Here is a 15,897-nt window from a genome sequence, read left to right on the forward strand (position 1 = left end):
GCAAACTGAGCAAAATAACAGTTGTCACAGCCTTGCTCACGAAAATAGATTCTTTTCTTGTTCCTTTTGTATGTAGCTGTCCCTGCCTCTGTCTGACAGTGTGAGACTAGGGCACTGGACAATTAGTTATAGTTTGCAGCTAGCAATGAATTTGGTAATAGTTGCCACAGAATATATAGGCCTTGACTAGAATGATTGAAAATATTGGTTTGGAGTTATCTGTCATAATGAATTAATGGAAAATTGCACTCTGAGAATAAATGTTTTTTATCAAAATTGAAACTAGCTTAGTTCCTAGCTTCTTCATCATGTAAGCAAAGCTACATCATCATGAGCATAGTTCAATCCAATTATTACGCTACTCAAGAAAGCACAAGTGTAGAATAGTAAGAATGTTGCTGGCATCTGGAATGTGGGGTTTTGGGTTGTTTACAAAGCCAAGTAGCTCAGGGGTGATGTTGCCGTTATATTCAGAAGCTGAGTTTTGTAATTATTGAATGTTCTATTTCAACCTTGTTAGTACATGCGATCACTTAACAACTTTCGAGCTGAACAGCCTCACCAGCATGCTATGTATTACCTCCGACTGTTGATGACAGAAGTTGCTTGGACCAAAGATGAATTAAAAGAAGCTCTAGATGGTGAGTTCCCCCTAATTTGTAACTTTGTTTCTTTTACCGTATTCACTATTTTAGCCTATTTTGACTTTGATCATGTTCAGAATCCTGAGCTTTGTATTGTTTCAGTAAAGTTAGGAGTTTCCGTTTTTGAATGGGAACATAGTCTGTTGTCCTCACAAGTAATTACTTAATCAACATTAATGGAGCTACATATTTTGAACTCTGAACCATATTTTGCAATGTTTGTACAGCAGTTGCTTCATAGTGTTTTTAAAGTTTGAGAAACTTTAATTTTTTTAGTTATTAGTTAATGTAAGGAAAACCCAGTTTGGGAATTAAGATTTTTTTTTAAATTATGTATTTACTTTTTGATGACCACTGTCTCAAAAATATTTGGAAAAAAGCCTACAAACTTTTCATGCAAACAGTCCTTAATGAAGAACAGATCCCTTTCTATATTCACTGGGGAGCGTAATTTAAAATATAAAAGTTACCAACAACTTCAAAATAATCTGAGGATGTATCTATAATTTTAGCAGAGGCTAGTGAACTTTACATGTAGTACCCCACTCTGGCCTGACATGAGAATGGGCTGCTGTTGGAGCAATCTGCAGAAAGAAGATGGTGAATATCTCTTTAGACCACCCCTAGCAAATCTTCCAGAAGATGTAAATTAGGGCCAAATCTAGCTTGCCTTTCTCATGCAAGTTTTGACTTTTGTGGGACGGCTCATATTAGTGAAGTGGGCTGGATTTGCTCCTCTATTTTTATCTTTTTGTAGCTGCTTCCCATCTTCTAATTTTCAGACATCTTACCACCCTATTAAACCAGCCCTACCAAATACTGCTTTCAGCTGAATGCCATCATGAGCAAAGATGTGAATTTACCCTTCCCTCACCATGTTTCCCTCAGTGAGATATTTATAGAGGTGAGTGTGCACATCTTGTACACTTGCTACTGAGGCAGGCTTAAAATATATTGGGCACTGTATACCTTTTAATTATTGCAAGAAAAAGCTTTTACCAGAAAAATATCAGCAACAAAATTTTTTTAAAAAATGTATAAATCTTTTCCAACAGGAACTCTTGGGAATACCTCTGTATTTGTACAGTGCACAGTGAGGCCCTGATTCTGATTGGCTTCTGCATAGTGCTGCAAGATAGTTATTTCATCATTCTTGGTTGATGTATTGAACTCTAAAAGATGCCAATGAAAAATAATGTTTTCAGAGGGAAAGAAAAAATCCAGTATGGTCAGAAACTGACTATACTGTATATTGTTGCATTCCACTATTAAGGCTCTGATCCTGAAGCTGCTCCATGCAAGCAGTCCTCTGTACACGCTATAGGGGGCTTTAGGGTTGCCGATTTTGGTTGGATTTATTCCTGGAGGTTTCACCACATGACATAATCTTTAATGTAAGATTAATCTTTAATTCCTGGAGACTCCAGGCCAATCTTGGAGGTTGGCAACCCTAGACTTTATACTAGTGCATGGGCCGACTGTACAGAGTAGCTTTGGGTCTGGGCCCTAAATGTTTTGTTCTGTTGTCTGTACAGTGTTAAGTAAGGTGACTATCAATGGGCCCTACCGAAGTCAGTGGCAAAACTAGCATTAATTTCAGCGAGAGCAGGGTCAGCCCGATAAAGGGTACTCCCTTCCTCTTCCTAGGAATTGCAGATCCTTTTTTATTTACTGACTTCTGTCCCTTAATGTAATCTATTTAAAGTTTAATACTGAGTGTATTTAACATGGCAATTTAACACTGAATTGCTATTCAAAGAGGTTAAAGTCTAATTGTCTTGCAACATTAAAGTTCTGCTTGAGGGACAATGATTTTTTGGTTTGATTTTTTTACTACCATCATCCTCACCACCACTACCAGATGACCCCAGCCCTATGTACTGCTGACAAATGTTTCTTAAGTCAGAATTAAGAGACTAATTACACAAACAATAAGAGACCCCTGGCCTTTTCCAGGAGAAAGTTTAAATATAAGCTATGACTAAAGAAGTGAGAGCAACTAATAATTGATGTGGGGTGAGGAAAAGTGGAAATGGTGTGTGTTTTTGGGAGAGCGTTCGTCGGGGTTGAAGTAAGAGGAAAAATTATTGGAAAAAGTATTGATATTTTTAGGATAAAAGTATCTACCTATCTTAGCTACTTGTATACCCCCCATTACAATAGTAACTCAGAGCCTCACAGTCTTTAATGTATTTATCTTCAGAACACTCCTTTGAGATAGGAAAGTGTGATTATCCCCATTTTACAGATAAGAAAATGAGGCACAGAGATAATAAGAGACTTTTCCTAGGTCACACAGGGAGGCTATGGCAGAGCCAGTGATTGGACCCCAGGTCTCCTGGCTCCAAAGTCTGTGCCGTTACCAAGGGACTGTCTTAGTCTGCTGATTCTGCCTATTGATTCTAATATGTAAATTGTATTTTGCTTTATGGACAAGAGTAATACTGATTGTAAAAGTGTTTAAAATATGAAAATCAGGTGTGTGTGTGTGTACGTGTACGTACGTAAGTACAGGTATATATATTGTAAATTAATAATTTTTTGTGTATGATTTATTGCTAATTACCATCAAACGATGAAATTTGAGTTCAGAAATTTAGTCTAGATAGTAATGTACTGTAACTTCCAGAAGGATAAGCCACATGTTCTTTATGTAGTTAATAGCTACAGCTTTATCTCTCAGCCCGACCTAAATGATGGTAACTGTTTTCTCTGGAGAGTGAATGTGTGTTCAGCATGATTGGAGAGCAGGGATGTTGTTTTTCTTAGTGGAATCTGGGTCAGATGCTATGTGAATTCTAAGCAAAGCAAACTATGCAATGAGTGCTGATATTTAAACCTGGAAATTTTCCAACAATGAATTTTTAAGGGAAAATCCAAAGCTTTTGATGATTGTGATTTTCCCTTTTCTCCAAGAAACGCATCCTATCTGCTGATGATGAGGTCAATTCCCTCTAATGTAAAAAAATCATGTGATTGATTTAACTATCTGTTTATCTATTCTAGATGTCACTCTTCTCCGCCTCAAGGCCTTTATATCTCAACTGTTGTCACGGTTACACATCGAGGCTCTTCTCCATGGCAATATAACAAAACAGGTCTGATATTTTCTTTAATAGAAACAGTGTGTATTAAAAACAGGATTTAAAACCATTGGTTTATTTAATCTTCCCAAATTTTAAAACAATTTTTGCCAAATATGATTTCATAGTCTTCACTTAATTTTTAGCTGTTTTACAGCAAGTATATCATGATGACGTTTTTTCTGCTCTGTCAGGCTCAATGTCCCTTTGAACGTTGGTGTTTGAGATTTACTGTAATAGAAAACAGCTTATGATCTAAATATTTTAAAGTCTGCATTGCATGTCATTACAGTAAATAATTAGACTGCAAAAGTAACTGCTACAGATCCTGGTTTTCCATTTACAAGCTTCAGACATGGGACTGAGCTGACTAGCAAAGGTTAAAAAAATCAGAATCCTTCAAAGTGAAGCATCTAGTACAAGGCTAAGGTGTGTGGGTCCATAAATCAGACTTCTAGTTCCTTTTCCTTGTGCGAGTAAGAGGGCACTGCTAGTAAGAGGCACAAACTGTTTAATGTGTCCTTCATTAAACCTGTAATGAGTTGCACGTCTGTATCACCTTTATCCAAAGATCTGAGTTCATTTACAAATACTGGATGTGACAATACCTTTGTGAGAGAGTTAAAATATTAAAATGGCTGCATCTATTCCCTTGGGGCTGATATAGCAGCATTCCCAATAGTATCATGACAGAAGTGCTTCTGTACTAGTCTAGTGAAAGTGCACTAGTACCAGACTATCTTAAAACCCTTCAGGTCAGCAGTGAGTGCACGGAGAGGAAAGTGGCCAGCAGCAGTGAGCGAAAGAGGGAAGGAGCCAGAAGGATAGGATATAGAAAGTTGGAGCTTTAAATAAGAGCTCCAGGAAAGTTGTGTTTTAATTTTTTTACATTTTTTGTCTGGAAATGTAAACTAAAGACTAATCCCATCTTCCTCCTAACCCCCTCTATATCTGAACAAGGTGTGATTAAATTCCTCTATAAAGCACCACAGAATTACTCAGGACTGAGCCCTGTGTTGTGCTGACATGTATTATGCGACCCAATTATGAGAAAAAGATGTTTTCTCGAAGCAGTCATGTGGGTGGCTATGGGAGAGAGAAAAATATATATCACTGCATATATGTATGGTGCATCTATGTATTTGGAGACCATGGTGATCAGAAATGAACCGCAAGCTTCTTCTGAGCTCCTTGCAATCTACCTGTATGCTTAGACTTCTATTCTGACGTTTGTAGTTTGCCACCGTAGGGTGTTGATTTCTGCTAATAGTAGGCAAATAGTGCTCACAGTGACACCAACGTGTTATACATATTCTGTGGTAATTTGTTGTTTTCTAGAGTAGAATATATATTATATTATTTTGGCTTTACCTTGAAATTTCCTATATTTCCCTAATCCCTTCCCCCCCTTTTTTTTCCCTTCATAAATTTACAGATCTTTTGCAGGTTTTCTGCAAGAGACCATTTTTGTGTTATGAGTTTACATAACAGAAACAGAGTAAGAGGTTTGGGCTTCTGCATAGAATTTTGAAGCAGATTTTGTAATAAGTTGCTATACTTTTCAACATGTAATCCATGGCACTTAACAATCGAGCTGTTTGAAGTTACACATCTGCGTGAGGCCAGACTTCTAAAAAATGTTGGCATACATATTGTTCACACACACCCCATACCCCACCCCCACCCCAGCATCACAGTCAGGTTTTAAAGACTTTTTTCATTGAAGTGTAGTTTTTAATGTAATTTACTGAAATCCCTCCTTTTCTTTTCTTTTTTTAAAGACCAACTTTTCATAAAATCACCTTAACTTCAAATATCCTATGTATTTGATGCTGTTTAGGTTGAAACTGTAGATTTACTGAAAATGGCTATAACTTTAGAACGGTTTAGGAATAAACACTGTATTGTGTATTTATAAAAAGCTAATTATATTTAAGGCAGTAAAAGAAAATCTGAATTTTTATCATTTTAAAATAACTATTTTAAGATCTCCTATTCAATTAAAATATTATTTAACATCCACATTTAATAACTAAAGCACAGCATTGTAGTCTACATCTGTGGGTATATTCACATATTGGAGCCTCTGGGTAAAATTTTCAGCAGTACCCAAGTGACTTAAGATTCTAAGGTTCTTTTTCAAAACTGACTTAGGAACTTAGGAGTCTAAGTCTCATGGAAAGTTGATTAGGCACTTTTATAAATTTTACTCCCTGTCTTTAGAACTATGACCAACATTGCATCCAAACTATGTTACTTCAGCATTTCCTGCCATATTAATTGCCGTGTATTGATGTTTGTATGTTGTATATTGTAGTGTATTTAAAAAAAAATCTGATGAAGTTTCTGAAAGAAAAATGAAGTTTATAGTTAGCAATTAAAAATGGTAACAGAGCTGGTCTGCTACCCTGCCACATGCCTGTACATACAAGGTCTTCTCTCTTTTTTTTTCACTTAATTATGTGTGATGTGTTTGTGGGCACCAAGGCACTAACTCAGCAAGGGCTTTAAGCATGTCAGTCATCCCATCCCTATACAGTACACTACCTGCTTTAAATTCCATTGACTTCAGTGAGACTGAAGCTTGTGCTTAAGTGCTTTGACAAATAGGGGCAGGATTACTCATGTTTAAATGCTTTGTTGAATTAGGGTCTAAAAACTGCTTCCTGTAGCATCTCTGTATGCCAGCATAGCCTGCCAGGCTAGGAGAAGAAAATTTTAGTTGACTTTTCCTAGGGAAACCTGGATCTCAGATTTGAAGAATAAGAAAATATGGTTGTCCTAATATTTTTTACTCAAGATGCTCTAGTTTACTTTTGAAACTTTGTGTTGTCCCTCCCTAAAGGAAATATTTAGGATTTTAGGAAGCGATTCACCTAAGGGAGTTAGGGACTCGGTTCCCATTTATTTTTACTAGGAGTTGGAGCCTGATTCCATTTGACTTTTTTGAAAATTCCAGCCCTAAAGTCAGGCCCGCACCTTGTTAATCAGACAGTAAGTAAATTTCACTTGCGGAGACTGAGTTATCAGTTGTCACTGGCTGCTGGACAAAATGATTTTTCCTAGGCGCCTTACCAGCAGATGGAGACAGGAAAAAAAAAATCTTGTGATTTTTATCCCCATATAAAAGGGACTACCTTGATCCCAACAGTCCTAACTCCACCAATGCAACAAAATGGGGTGAATAGCTGTGCTGGTATAGAAATACTTGGAGAAACCAAATTAACAGCTAGCAAAATGTCATTTGTATATATAAATTGGTTAGTTCATATGCAGTTTTCAAGTTTGCATAGATAAATACTTCAAGGGTAAGAAAGTGAGAGCATATTAAGAATAGGTCCAAAATGTTTAGCTAAATGTGTAAAGATTAATGTAACTGAAGGTGTTCACCAGTAGTACCGGGTTATTATAAAATTAATAAATAATCTAATGTAGGGAAAATAATCTCACTTATTTCCACTTTATTTTTCACTTTCTTATACTTAGTTTTAAATTAACCATTCCAGTCCTGATTTTGCATCTCACCAAGAATAACTGTGGTCTTTCAGTGTGCTGCCAGATTTAGGATTGTCAAGGAATAAATAAAAAACCTGTAACTAATGTCTTCTTTTCCAGGCTGCATTAGGAATTATGCAAATGGTTGAGGACACTCTTATTGAGCATGCGCATACAAAGCCCCTCCTTCCCAGTCAGCTAGTAAGATACAGAGAAGTGCAGCTGCCTGACAGTAAGTTAAATCATTTTTTTATATGTAATAAAGGAAGTAATTTAAAGCTGTTTCCTGGTGTCTTCTAATGACCTTTGAAGTGAATATTACCTGTAGTTTGTCTAAAAATCAACTTCAAATGATTTTGCACTGTAAATCTTGCAGAATTAAATGGGAAATATCATTATATGAAAAGTTGTATAGGTAGGTCTGTGACATTAATCTTTCTGTTATGCTCAGTAACTGTTTTGTAGAACTATAAAATAGTATTTAGCTGCTTAATATATTAGAGTGTTGATGTGAAGGATGAATACACACATGTGGCTTGCACAGCAGTTTGAAGCAAAATAACATTAAAGTAAAAACTGTTCTTCAAGTGGACGCAGACCTGTATTCCATTAGGGGTGTGCATGCTTAGTGCGCTGGAGCCAGAGATTTTGCCTAGCCATACCCGTAGAGGGGCAGCACTCATGGTGGTGGCCCCACCCTGACCCCTTCCCACCCCCCAGTTCCTTCTTACCGCCCATGGCTGGAGTGGGAGCTCTGTGTGGTATAACCTTACATCCTCGCAATCAGATTTAGTGTAGTTTTTTATTGTATATAGTTAGTGTTAACTTTTTAGTAGGTTTTTTTCCCTGTTGATACCCTCACCAGGGTTTAAACACTGTCCTTCGTGTGGGGGAGTGATCTCTAACAACGATCCCCACACGCGGTGCCTGCTCTGTCTTGGCAAGGACCACCTTAAAGAGCATTGTTTGATCTGCAGATTGTTCAATAAAAGGACTCAGGTGGCCTGGGACTTTCACCTCGAACAGGCCATGCAGCCTGATCCAGTACAGAGGCCTTCATCAGGCTCCGAGACTGTGACCGCTTCCCGTGCGGGAGCAGGTGCCTCTCTGAAGAGGTGGAGAAGCTGTTACCTGTCAACTGTGCCAAAGAAATGTCACATAAGACCAGCCATGACCACTCTAGTTCTCGGGGTAACTCTTCTGCCTCCTTCAGGAAGAGTGCAGACTGACATGGAGCCGGTGGCGGTGGGCAGGAAGGCAGGCATGGGTGCCTGTGACCCTTCCCCTGTACTGAGTGGGTAGGTCAGAAACCACCACCGGGCATCTGTTGAGTCTGTTACCGATGAGAGAAATACCAGTACAGACTGTGTTTATCCCGACCTCGCCATTGGTCTAGGATTTTTCCAGGGCTGTGCCATCTATAGCCTGTCCAATGGAGCGAGCCACTGAACCTCGTGCCTGTTGGCACCACATCTCAGCACTCCCCTTCCAGTAGTAGGGATAGAGCTGGTATCAGAATTGGTATGGGGGGACCCCAGTACCAGGAACCTCCTCTGCACTGCTGCAGTCGTGCCGCATATGCTTCCCTGGCAGCTTTCACCACCCTTGGCATCAGAACAGTGGGGCACTCTGGTGCTGTTATTCACATTGGGACCAACACTGCTGTGCAGTTTTTTCTTTTGCTTTTTGCTTTTTCTTTCTCTCAATAGCTCTAGCATCTTGGTGTGGAACTTTGAAATTTGGCAGGGACAAAGTACCCATGTCAAAGATGTGCCAACATTCTTCTGGCTTTGCCCATGCATGCATATGGTAGTCGACTCAAATTTTATGTTTTGTGTGTAGGTGCATGTGAAATATAATGTGAGTCCTCCCTCATTCTACACAGTCAAAGTGAGAGCCCTGCCTCATTCTGTAAGAGGTATTAGTGTACACATTGAATGACCAGAGCTCCTTGAGAGCAACTTTCATTTTTTGCATTTGTATACTCAGTGATGTGCTGCCTTTGCTTCATTGAGTAAAGTGTAATTTCTATCCAAATAACTTCTTGCCATGTCTAACAGCTGATTATTTTTTAACCTAGGGTGATTTTACAGAATTTATTTATAGTACCCAAATTTTTTTGCACTGCCAAAGAGTCAAGATTTAAGCAATAATTACTACAGAGATTGAAGATAATTCCCGAGAATATGTACAAATAGATAGCTAATGTACAGCCAAAGGCCATAATCTCTAGCTGATCATTAGCCTAGAGGAAATGCCATGTACCAAAGAAGCTATTGGTATTACTCATTGAATTAATTTTAATGCTTTATAAATCTGTTGGATTGACTGTCGTAGAAATTGAAGTCCTCTGTTTACAGAACAAATAAAGCATGGGAGAGGCAGTGCAAGCTTCCCCTCCAACCACACAAATGCACCTCAACCCTGATCCATAGGGACCACCCCTAGGTAGGGATTAGATGGGTGCAGCAGTCTCCGAGTCTAATCAGTGGGAAATCAGCAGAGTCATTTGAGATCGTTATAAGAGAGGAGGCATAGGCATGGTGTTCTCTGTGACGACCCTTGGCTTTTGGAATTCACTTACCCATTTGACTCGCCAGGCTAGGATTTGTTAACCTTGTGAACATACTGTAAAAATCTTTCTCCCACAGGTTAGTAAACAGGTTGCCTGATTAATAATAGAAGATCTGCTTTGCGTCTTTTTCTTGTAATCAGAGTCTATCTGCAGGTAGACTGTTTGTTTTTTCTCCTTGGACTCTATTTGGGAAGGGGGGGTGGGATGGGTGGGTGTGTGTGTGAGAGAGAGAGAGAGAATCTAATTACTTTAACTTTATCTTTTAGGAGGTTGGTTTGTCTATCAACAGAGGAATGAAGTTCATAACAACTGTGGCATAGAAATATATTACCAAACAGATATGCAGAGTACCTCTGAGAATATGTTTTTGGAGCTCTTCTGTCAAATTATATCAGAGCCTTGCTTCAACACTCTGCGTACCAAGGAACAGTTAGGTGAGTTTTCCCAGAGTTATCCTCCATATCTCAGTAATAAATAAGGATAAGTATGACGATAGACTTTCTATAGCTCTGCTTCTACCCTTCTCCCTGAATGCCATTTAAAGGACATTTGGTAAATAAATGTTATTTTAACTAATGGAGATCCCGAAGAATATACAGTTCACAAAGGTAAACTGAGATGAAGCAAGCATAGATTTTAAGATCAAGACTGAAATATCTGAAGACTGCCTCACTCCAGAAAAAAATGGTGTCTAATGGTTATATGGAAGTCACCTCATCTAAAGCTCTGAATGACAGGAGAGGATGGAATTATTAGATCAGCTTCCCAAAGCTAGATGACTGTCAGAAGAAAACTGAGCAGTACTGAGAATCGGTGACACTAAGGACTAAAAAGCCTTTATGAGAAGTGGTACGCAATAATGCTTACAAAGCCATAGGTATGACTCATGGTTAGTAAGGATGTGACTGCACATGTATCAGAGCTAATTCAAATGAAATTTTTCACCAGTTCCTCTACAACTCTCGGATTCCTCTCCCACGTCAGAGACAGAGCCACTGTTTGCCCGTGATTTATCCAGTGGCTGCTATTAGATTAGGCAGAGAGACTACCAGACGAGAGAGTTTAAATTATCAAATTGCAACAAAATGAAAAAAATGAAGCCTCACGGTCTCCTAGCTGAGTTCCTTAAATTGCATTCATTAAACTTGCCTCTCTGGTAGGCCTGGTGTTTACAATAGTAAAACCACTCTTCCTTTCACAAAGCTGTCATTGCCCTTTCTTCCACAACACACAGTACACATGGAATGGTCTTTTTTAGATGGCATGCCAGGCCACAAATCATACCTTAAAGAATCACTTTTAGCTTAAAGCCTACATATAATTCTTTGGAGCATGAACTATATCCATATCCTCCTTAGTACAGCACATAGTACATTTTGCGTGCTACTGTAATGACAACAATAAAAACTATTATGTGGATAGAACTTTTTCATTATGAAGGATCCTATTCTTAGGTAAACTAATGCTATGTTTGAAGTACAAGTGACCCACAATGTAAGCAGTGGGGGGGGCGGGGAGGGGGGTTGCATGAAAATGGAGAATACCGAGCACAAAATGCCCTGCTAGGCTGAGTAAAGACTTTGAGTAAATCCCACATCCATCCAATATTATATTATGATGTAAGTTATCAACTTGGAAAAGAGATCTTCCAAAATGAATATTAATTTGGAGAGATAAAAAAGGTAATAAAAGACCAATAGGGTTCTAACTTAAACCTATGTAAACATGGACATGAACAGTTAAGGGATCACGTTTCTAGTATCTAGGCACAGCTCTGTACAGCCGCATAATGTTACAGATAGGGCCCATTGTGTGTAATAGAGGTATTAACCCAGTGTTGGAGATTTGATCATTTTACTAAGAATTTCCCTTTTCGTATGGATTTCAACAAGGATCACTGTCCTCCTTCTGTCCTGAGAATCTTAAGTTTTAAACCATAGGATATTTTTCAGTATATAATACACTGAGAGAGTAGTACAGCTTTATAGAGGAAACAACTGCTGGAATGTTAACCATAACATGGCTATAGTAATGGGCAATGAATAGGACCATTTAGTAAAATTCCTTTTTATAGTCGGTAGAATGAATTCCAAAATCATTTCTGTGCATTGCTATGTGTAAATTGCCCACAGTTGTACCAAACCTCAGTGGTGAATGTTTAACATGGAAAAAATTACTTCAAAATGAGACTGTTCCACTGCTCTGTGTGTGCATGTGCGTGTAATGAAAGTTTATAAAACTGAGAAGTAGTAACTAGATACAAAATAGACAGAGAGTCCTGTGGCACCTTATAGACTAACAGACGTATTGGAGCATAAGCTTTCGTGGATGAATACCCACTTCATCGGATGCTGGGTATTCATCCATGAAAGCTTATGCTCCAATATGCCTGTTAGTCTATAAAGTGCCACAGGACTCTTAGTCTGGATCTGTAAAAGCGGCAAACACGGCTACCCCTCTGATACTAGATATAAATAGTAGATCTAAGTAATTATTCTGAATGCTCAACCTAGTAACACTTATTATCTGAGTATCAGAAACTATTAATGACAAACAACCTTTCTTCATTCTTTTTTTTTTTCTCCTCTCTAGGGCAACCACATCTATTTTGGGAAATAAAAGAAAACTTTGAAAAATACAAGATGTAGCTTATATTTTTTGAACACTGCAATGTTTTATTCATGGAATCACACGCAATGTAAAATCATACATTCATTTCTAGTGTGTGACACTTCAAATAACATGCTAAAATATGGGGTAGGGTGTATTTCCTGTTGACAAATAAGGAACAGATGGTCACTGTATCATACATTGTTAATAGCCAGAATTCACTGAAGAGAAGGCAAATTTAAACTTTTTTACTGGACATAGATATAGATGTAGTTAACCAGTTGCAATTTTTTCTTTTTTGTCAAGGTTACATTGTGTTCAGTGGTCCGCGACGGGCTAATGGCATACAAGGACTGCGATTTATTATTCAGTCAGAAAAACAACCGCACTACTTAGAAAGCAGGGTTGAAGCTTTCCTAAAAACTATGGAGAAGTGCATTGAAGACATGTCAGAGGAGGCCTTCCAGAAACATATCCAAGCTTTAGCAATTCGTCGTCTAGACAAACCAAAGAAGTTGTCTGCAGAGTGTGCTAAATACTGGGGAGAAATAATTTCCCAGCAGTATAACTTTGACAGAGGTAAGAAAAACAGAAAATTGTTTATCAGGTGAAAATGTGGAATTGAGGGCTGAAGTGCTGAAACATACTGTTAGTTCCACTTGTATTTAAATATAAAACAATTTAATAACTGAAAATTCTTGCATTTCTCTTATCCACTTGTCACAGAAATTTACACAAATATTCTGCAGGAATCTCTCAGGGACACAATAGATAACTTGAAAGGCAAGAAAAAAAAGAGGAGTCAAATATACTTTGCATTTTCAGTAAAGATAATGGGTGAAATTCTGGCCTCACTGAAGTCAATGGGAAAACGCCTATTGACTTTAACAGGGGCACTATTTCACCCAATATATTATAAACCCCACAGGGGACTCCACTTAAAATGTTTAACAGTTTAATAGCCTGAACTGTCCTAATTAATGAATGCAACTATATAAAGGAGAGAGCTGAGAGCAGGTAACACTTCTCTTACAACTGGAAAACTTACAGGTTTTGCACTGATATTAACACTGTAGGCCCAGATAAGCAAGTATCTTTAAAAAGTTCTGCATCACTTGTTTCTAAAAGTAACATTTGATTGCAAATTGGCTACAACTACAGCTGCACTGAATAGGAGTGAATTTATTAGGGACCTAATCTTTTGCCTTCTGTGCACATAATTTTATGCATTTCTTTGTGGTGTGAGTGCTTTTAGTCCTTTCTTTCTACCCTGGGAGATATCCACTAGGATACCTGAGTTTGCAGTATTTGTCAGGGGACATTCACAGTGAAAGACCCTATGCTCTGAAATTTACTCTCCTCCTTGGTTGACCAGAGCCCACATTTATTGATCTTCAGCTCTTTTTCTGCAGAGTTCCATGAACCACTACAGTAGGCCAAGGGTGGTAAAGGGTTGGATATATGATAAGAGGCTTTATTTATTGACATTGTGTCAGCCTGAATTCTTTTGTATGTGTTTTTAAAGATTGTACTACATGTGCACCTAGTGCCTGTGTTAAGAGCAGTCATATTTACCTTGCACAGTCCTTACGACAATGCATACATTCTTAGCCTCTATAATAGGCTTTTTCCCTGCTAAAATTTCCCACTCTTTCTGCTACCAGTGCAGCTCCACTAGTGCTAGCAACAGTGGGAGCACTAGTGTAGGCCACAGCTTGTGTCTGAACCACGATGTTGTCGGTCTCTGTTCTGAGCAGGTCTAGATGCCACTCTAAGATTTAATCTTATATTCTAAATATTACAAACATTAATGGAGAGGTGTTTAGGATGAGAATAATAGTGTTCCCCCCGGGTTTCAGAGTAGCAGCCGTGCTAGTCTGTTAAGTTAGTCTGCAAAAAGAAAAGGAGGACTTGTGGCACCTTAGAGACTAACCAATTTATTTGAGCAGAAGCTTTCGTGAGCTACAGCTCACTTCATCGGATGCATACTGTGGAAAATACAGTAGGGAGATTTATATACATAGAGATCATGAAACAATGGGTGTTACCATACACACTGTAACCAGAGTGATCACGTAAGGTGAACTATTACCAGTAGAAGGGCGGGGAGGGGGACCTTTTGTAGTGATAATCAAGGTGGGCCATTTCCAGCAGTTGACAAGAACGTCCCAGGAACAGTGGGGGGGGATAAACATGGGGAAATAGTTTTACTTTGTGTAATGACCCATCCACTCCCAGTCTCTATTCAAGCCTAAGTTAATTGTATCCAGTTTGCAAATTAATTCCAATTCAGCAGTCTCTCGTTGGAGTCTGTTTTTTTTTTTTTTGAAGTTTTTTTTTGTTGAAGTATTGCCACTTTTAGGTCTGTAATCGAGTGACCAGAGAGATTGAAGTGTTCTCCAACTGGTTTTTGAATGTTATAATTCTTGAAGTCTGATTTGTGTCCATTTATTCTTTTACATAGAGACTGTCCAGTTTGACCAACTCATTCTCACTGAAAATTAATTAAAAATAATTTATATCAATATTGAAACATTTTATCTTCTAGCTCATCCTTTTAAACCTTTTTTTTCTTTTCACCAGCAAGTCCTTAATCTTTATCTGAAATATTCTGAGCTAGATAGGATTATCATTTTGTATTATTAGGTTTCAGAATAGCTGTGTTAGTCTGTATTCGCAAAAAGAAAAGGAGTACTTGTGGCACCTTAGAGACTGACAAATTTATTTGAGCATAAGCTTTCGTGAGCTACAGAGCTGTAGCTCACGAAAGCTTATGCTCAAATAAATTTGTTAGTCTCTAAGGTGCCACAAGTACTCCTTTTCTTTTTTTTGTATTATTAGTTAGTACATCTTGAAACAGAGAAAGTTAAATTGGTTTTTGCCATAAAAAACATGTTTCTCTCCCACTCCTCCCAAAAGGTAACGAGCAAAAGAAAAGGAATGGAATATTCTAGTTTAGATTTTGGCTTTGTTCACTATTTACTTAGTAAACATTTTAAAATACAGTTTATCACAAGAAAGATAAATCAGTTTGACAGTTAAAACATGTATTTTCTTCTCAAATAAAAGAGTTGTCCCGTTTTAGGGTCAGATCTACTCTGCCTTATATTTGGTGTGTGTCTGAACGTTACTGCTCAGAAGTACAGTCTCCAATCTTCCTTTGTTTAATAAGGTTCTGGGAAACACGGTCTGTACATTTTGTGGCCACCTTTTCCGCTGTAGCCTTCTCCACTGCTTTCCATTCAACATTCTGTCCTGTGCCAGTACCAAGTTCAGCTTTGTTGGGGTAGTCAGTGTCCTATTGGAAACTACTTTAACTGTGTATCCTCCTGTAGTGCCCTATACATTGGCCTCAGTACAGCTTTCAGAAAACATTTTTGAAAGGAGTAAGGGCCCTTGGTATACTGGCAATGAGATGTCATTCCAGGTATAGGGAGCAGCGTGAAAATTCCTACTCTCTGCTGCTTTTTCATCTCCTCTGTCCTGCTTT

The 15,897-nt window shown here is 38.3% G+C and overlaps 1 protein-coding gene across 5 annotated transcripts in view; it reads left to right on the forward strand.

The window, feature by feature from the left end:
* Positions 1-15,897, forward strand: part of IDE (insulin degrading enzyme) — a 109,179-nt gene that overhangs the window by 77,726 nt on the left and 15,556 nt on the right. For all 5 annotated transcript variants that reach the window (XM_077822592.1, XM_077822591.1, XM_077822590.1 and 2 more), the window contains exons 17-21: positions 521-641; positions 3,651-3,742; positions 7,343-7,454; positions 10,064-10,231; positions 12,714-12,986. In XM_077822592.1, coding sequence (XP_077678718.1) covers positions 521-641; positions 3,651-3,742; positions 7,343-7,454; positions 10,064-10,231; positions 12,714-12,986 — 766 coding nt within the window. The remainder of the gene's footprint in view (positions 1-520; positions 642-3,650; positions 3,743-7,342; positions 7,455-10,063; positions 10,232-12,713; positions 12,987-15,897) is intronic.

The sequence above is a fragment of the Eretmochelys imbricata genome, chromosome 7 (assembly GCF_965152235.1).
Source record: "Eretmochelys imbricata isolate rEreImb1 chromosome 7, rEreImb1.hap1, whole genome shotgun sequence".
NCBI classification, from domain to species: Eukaryota; Metazoa; Chordata; order Testudines; family Cheloniidae; genus Eretmochelys; species Eretmochelys imbricata.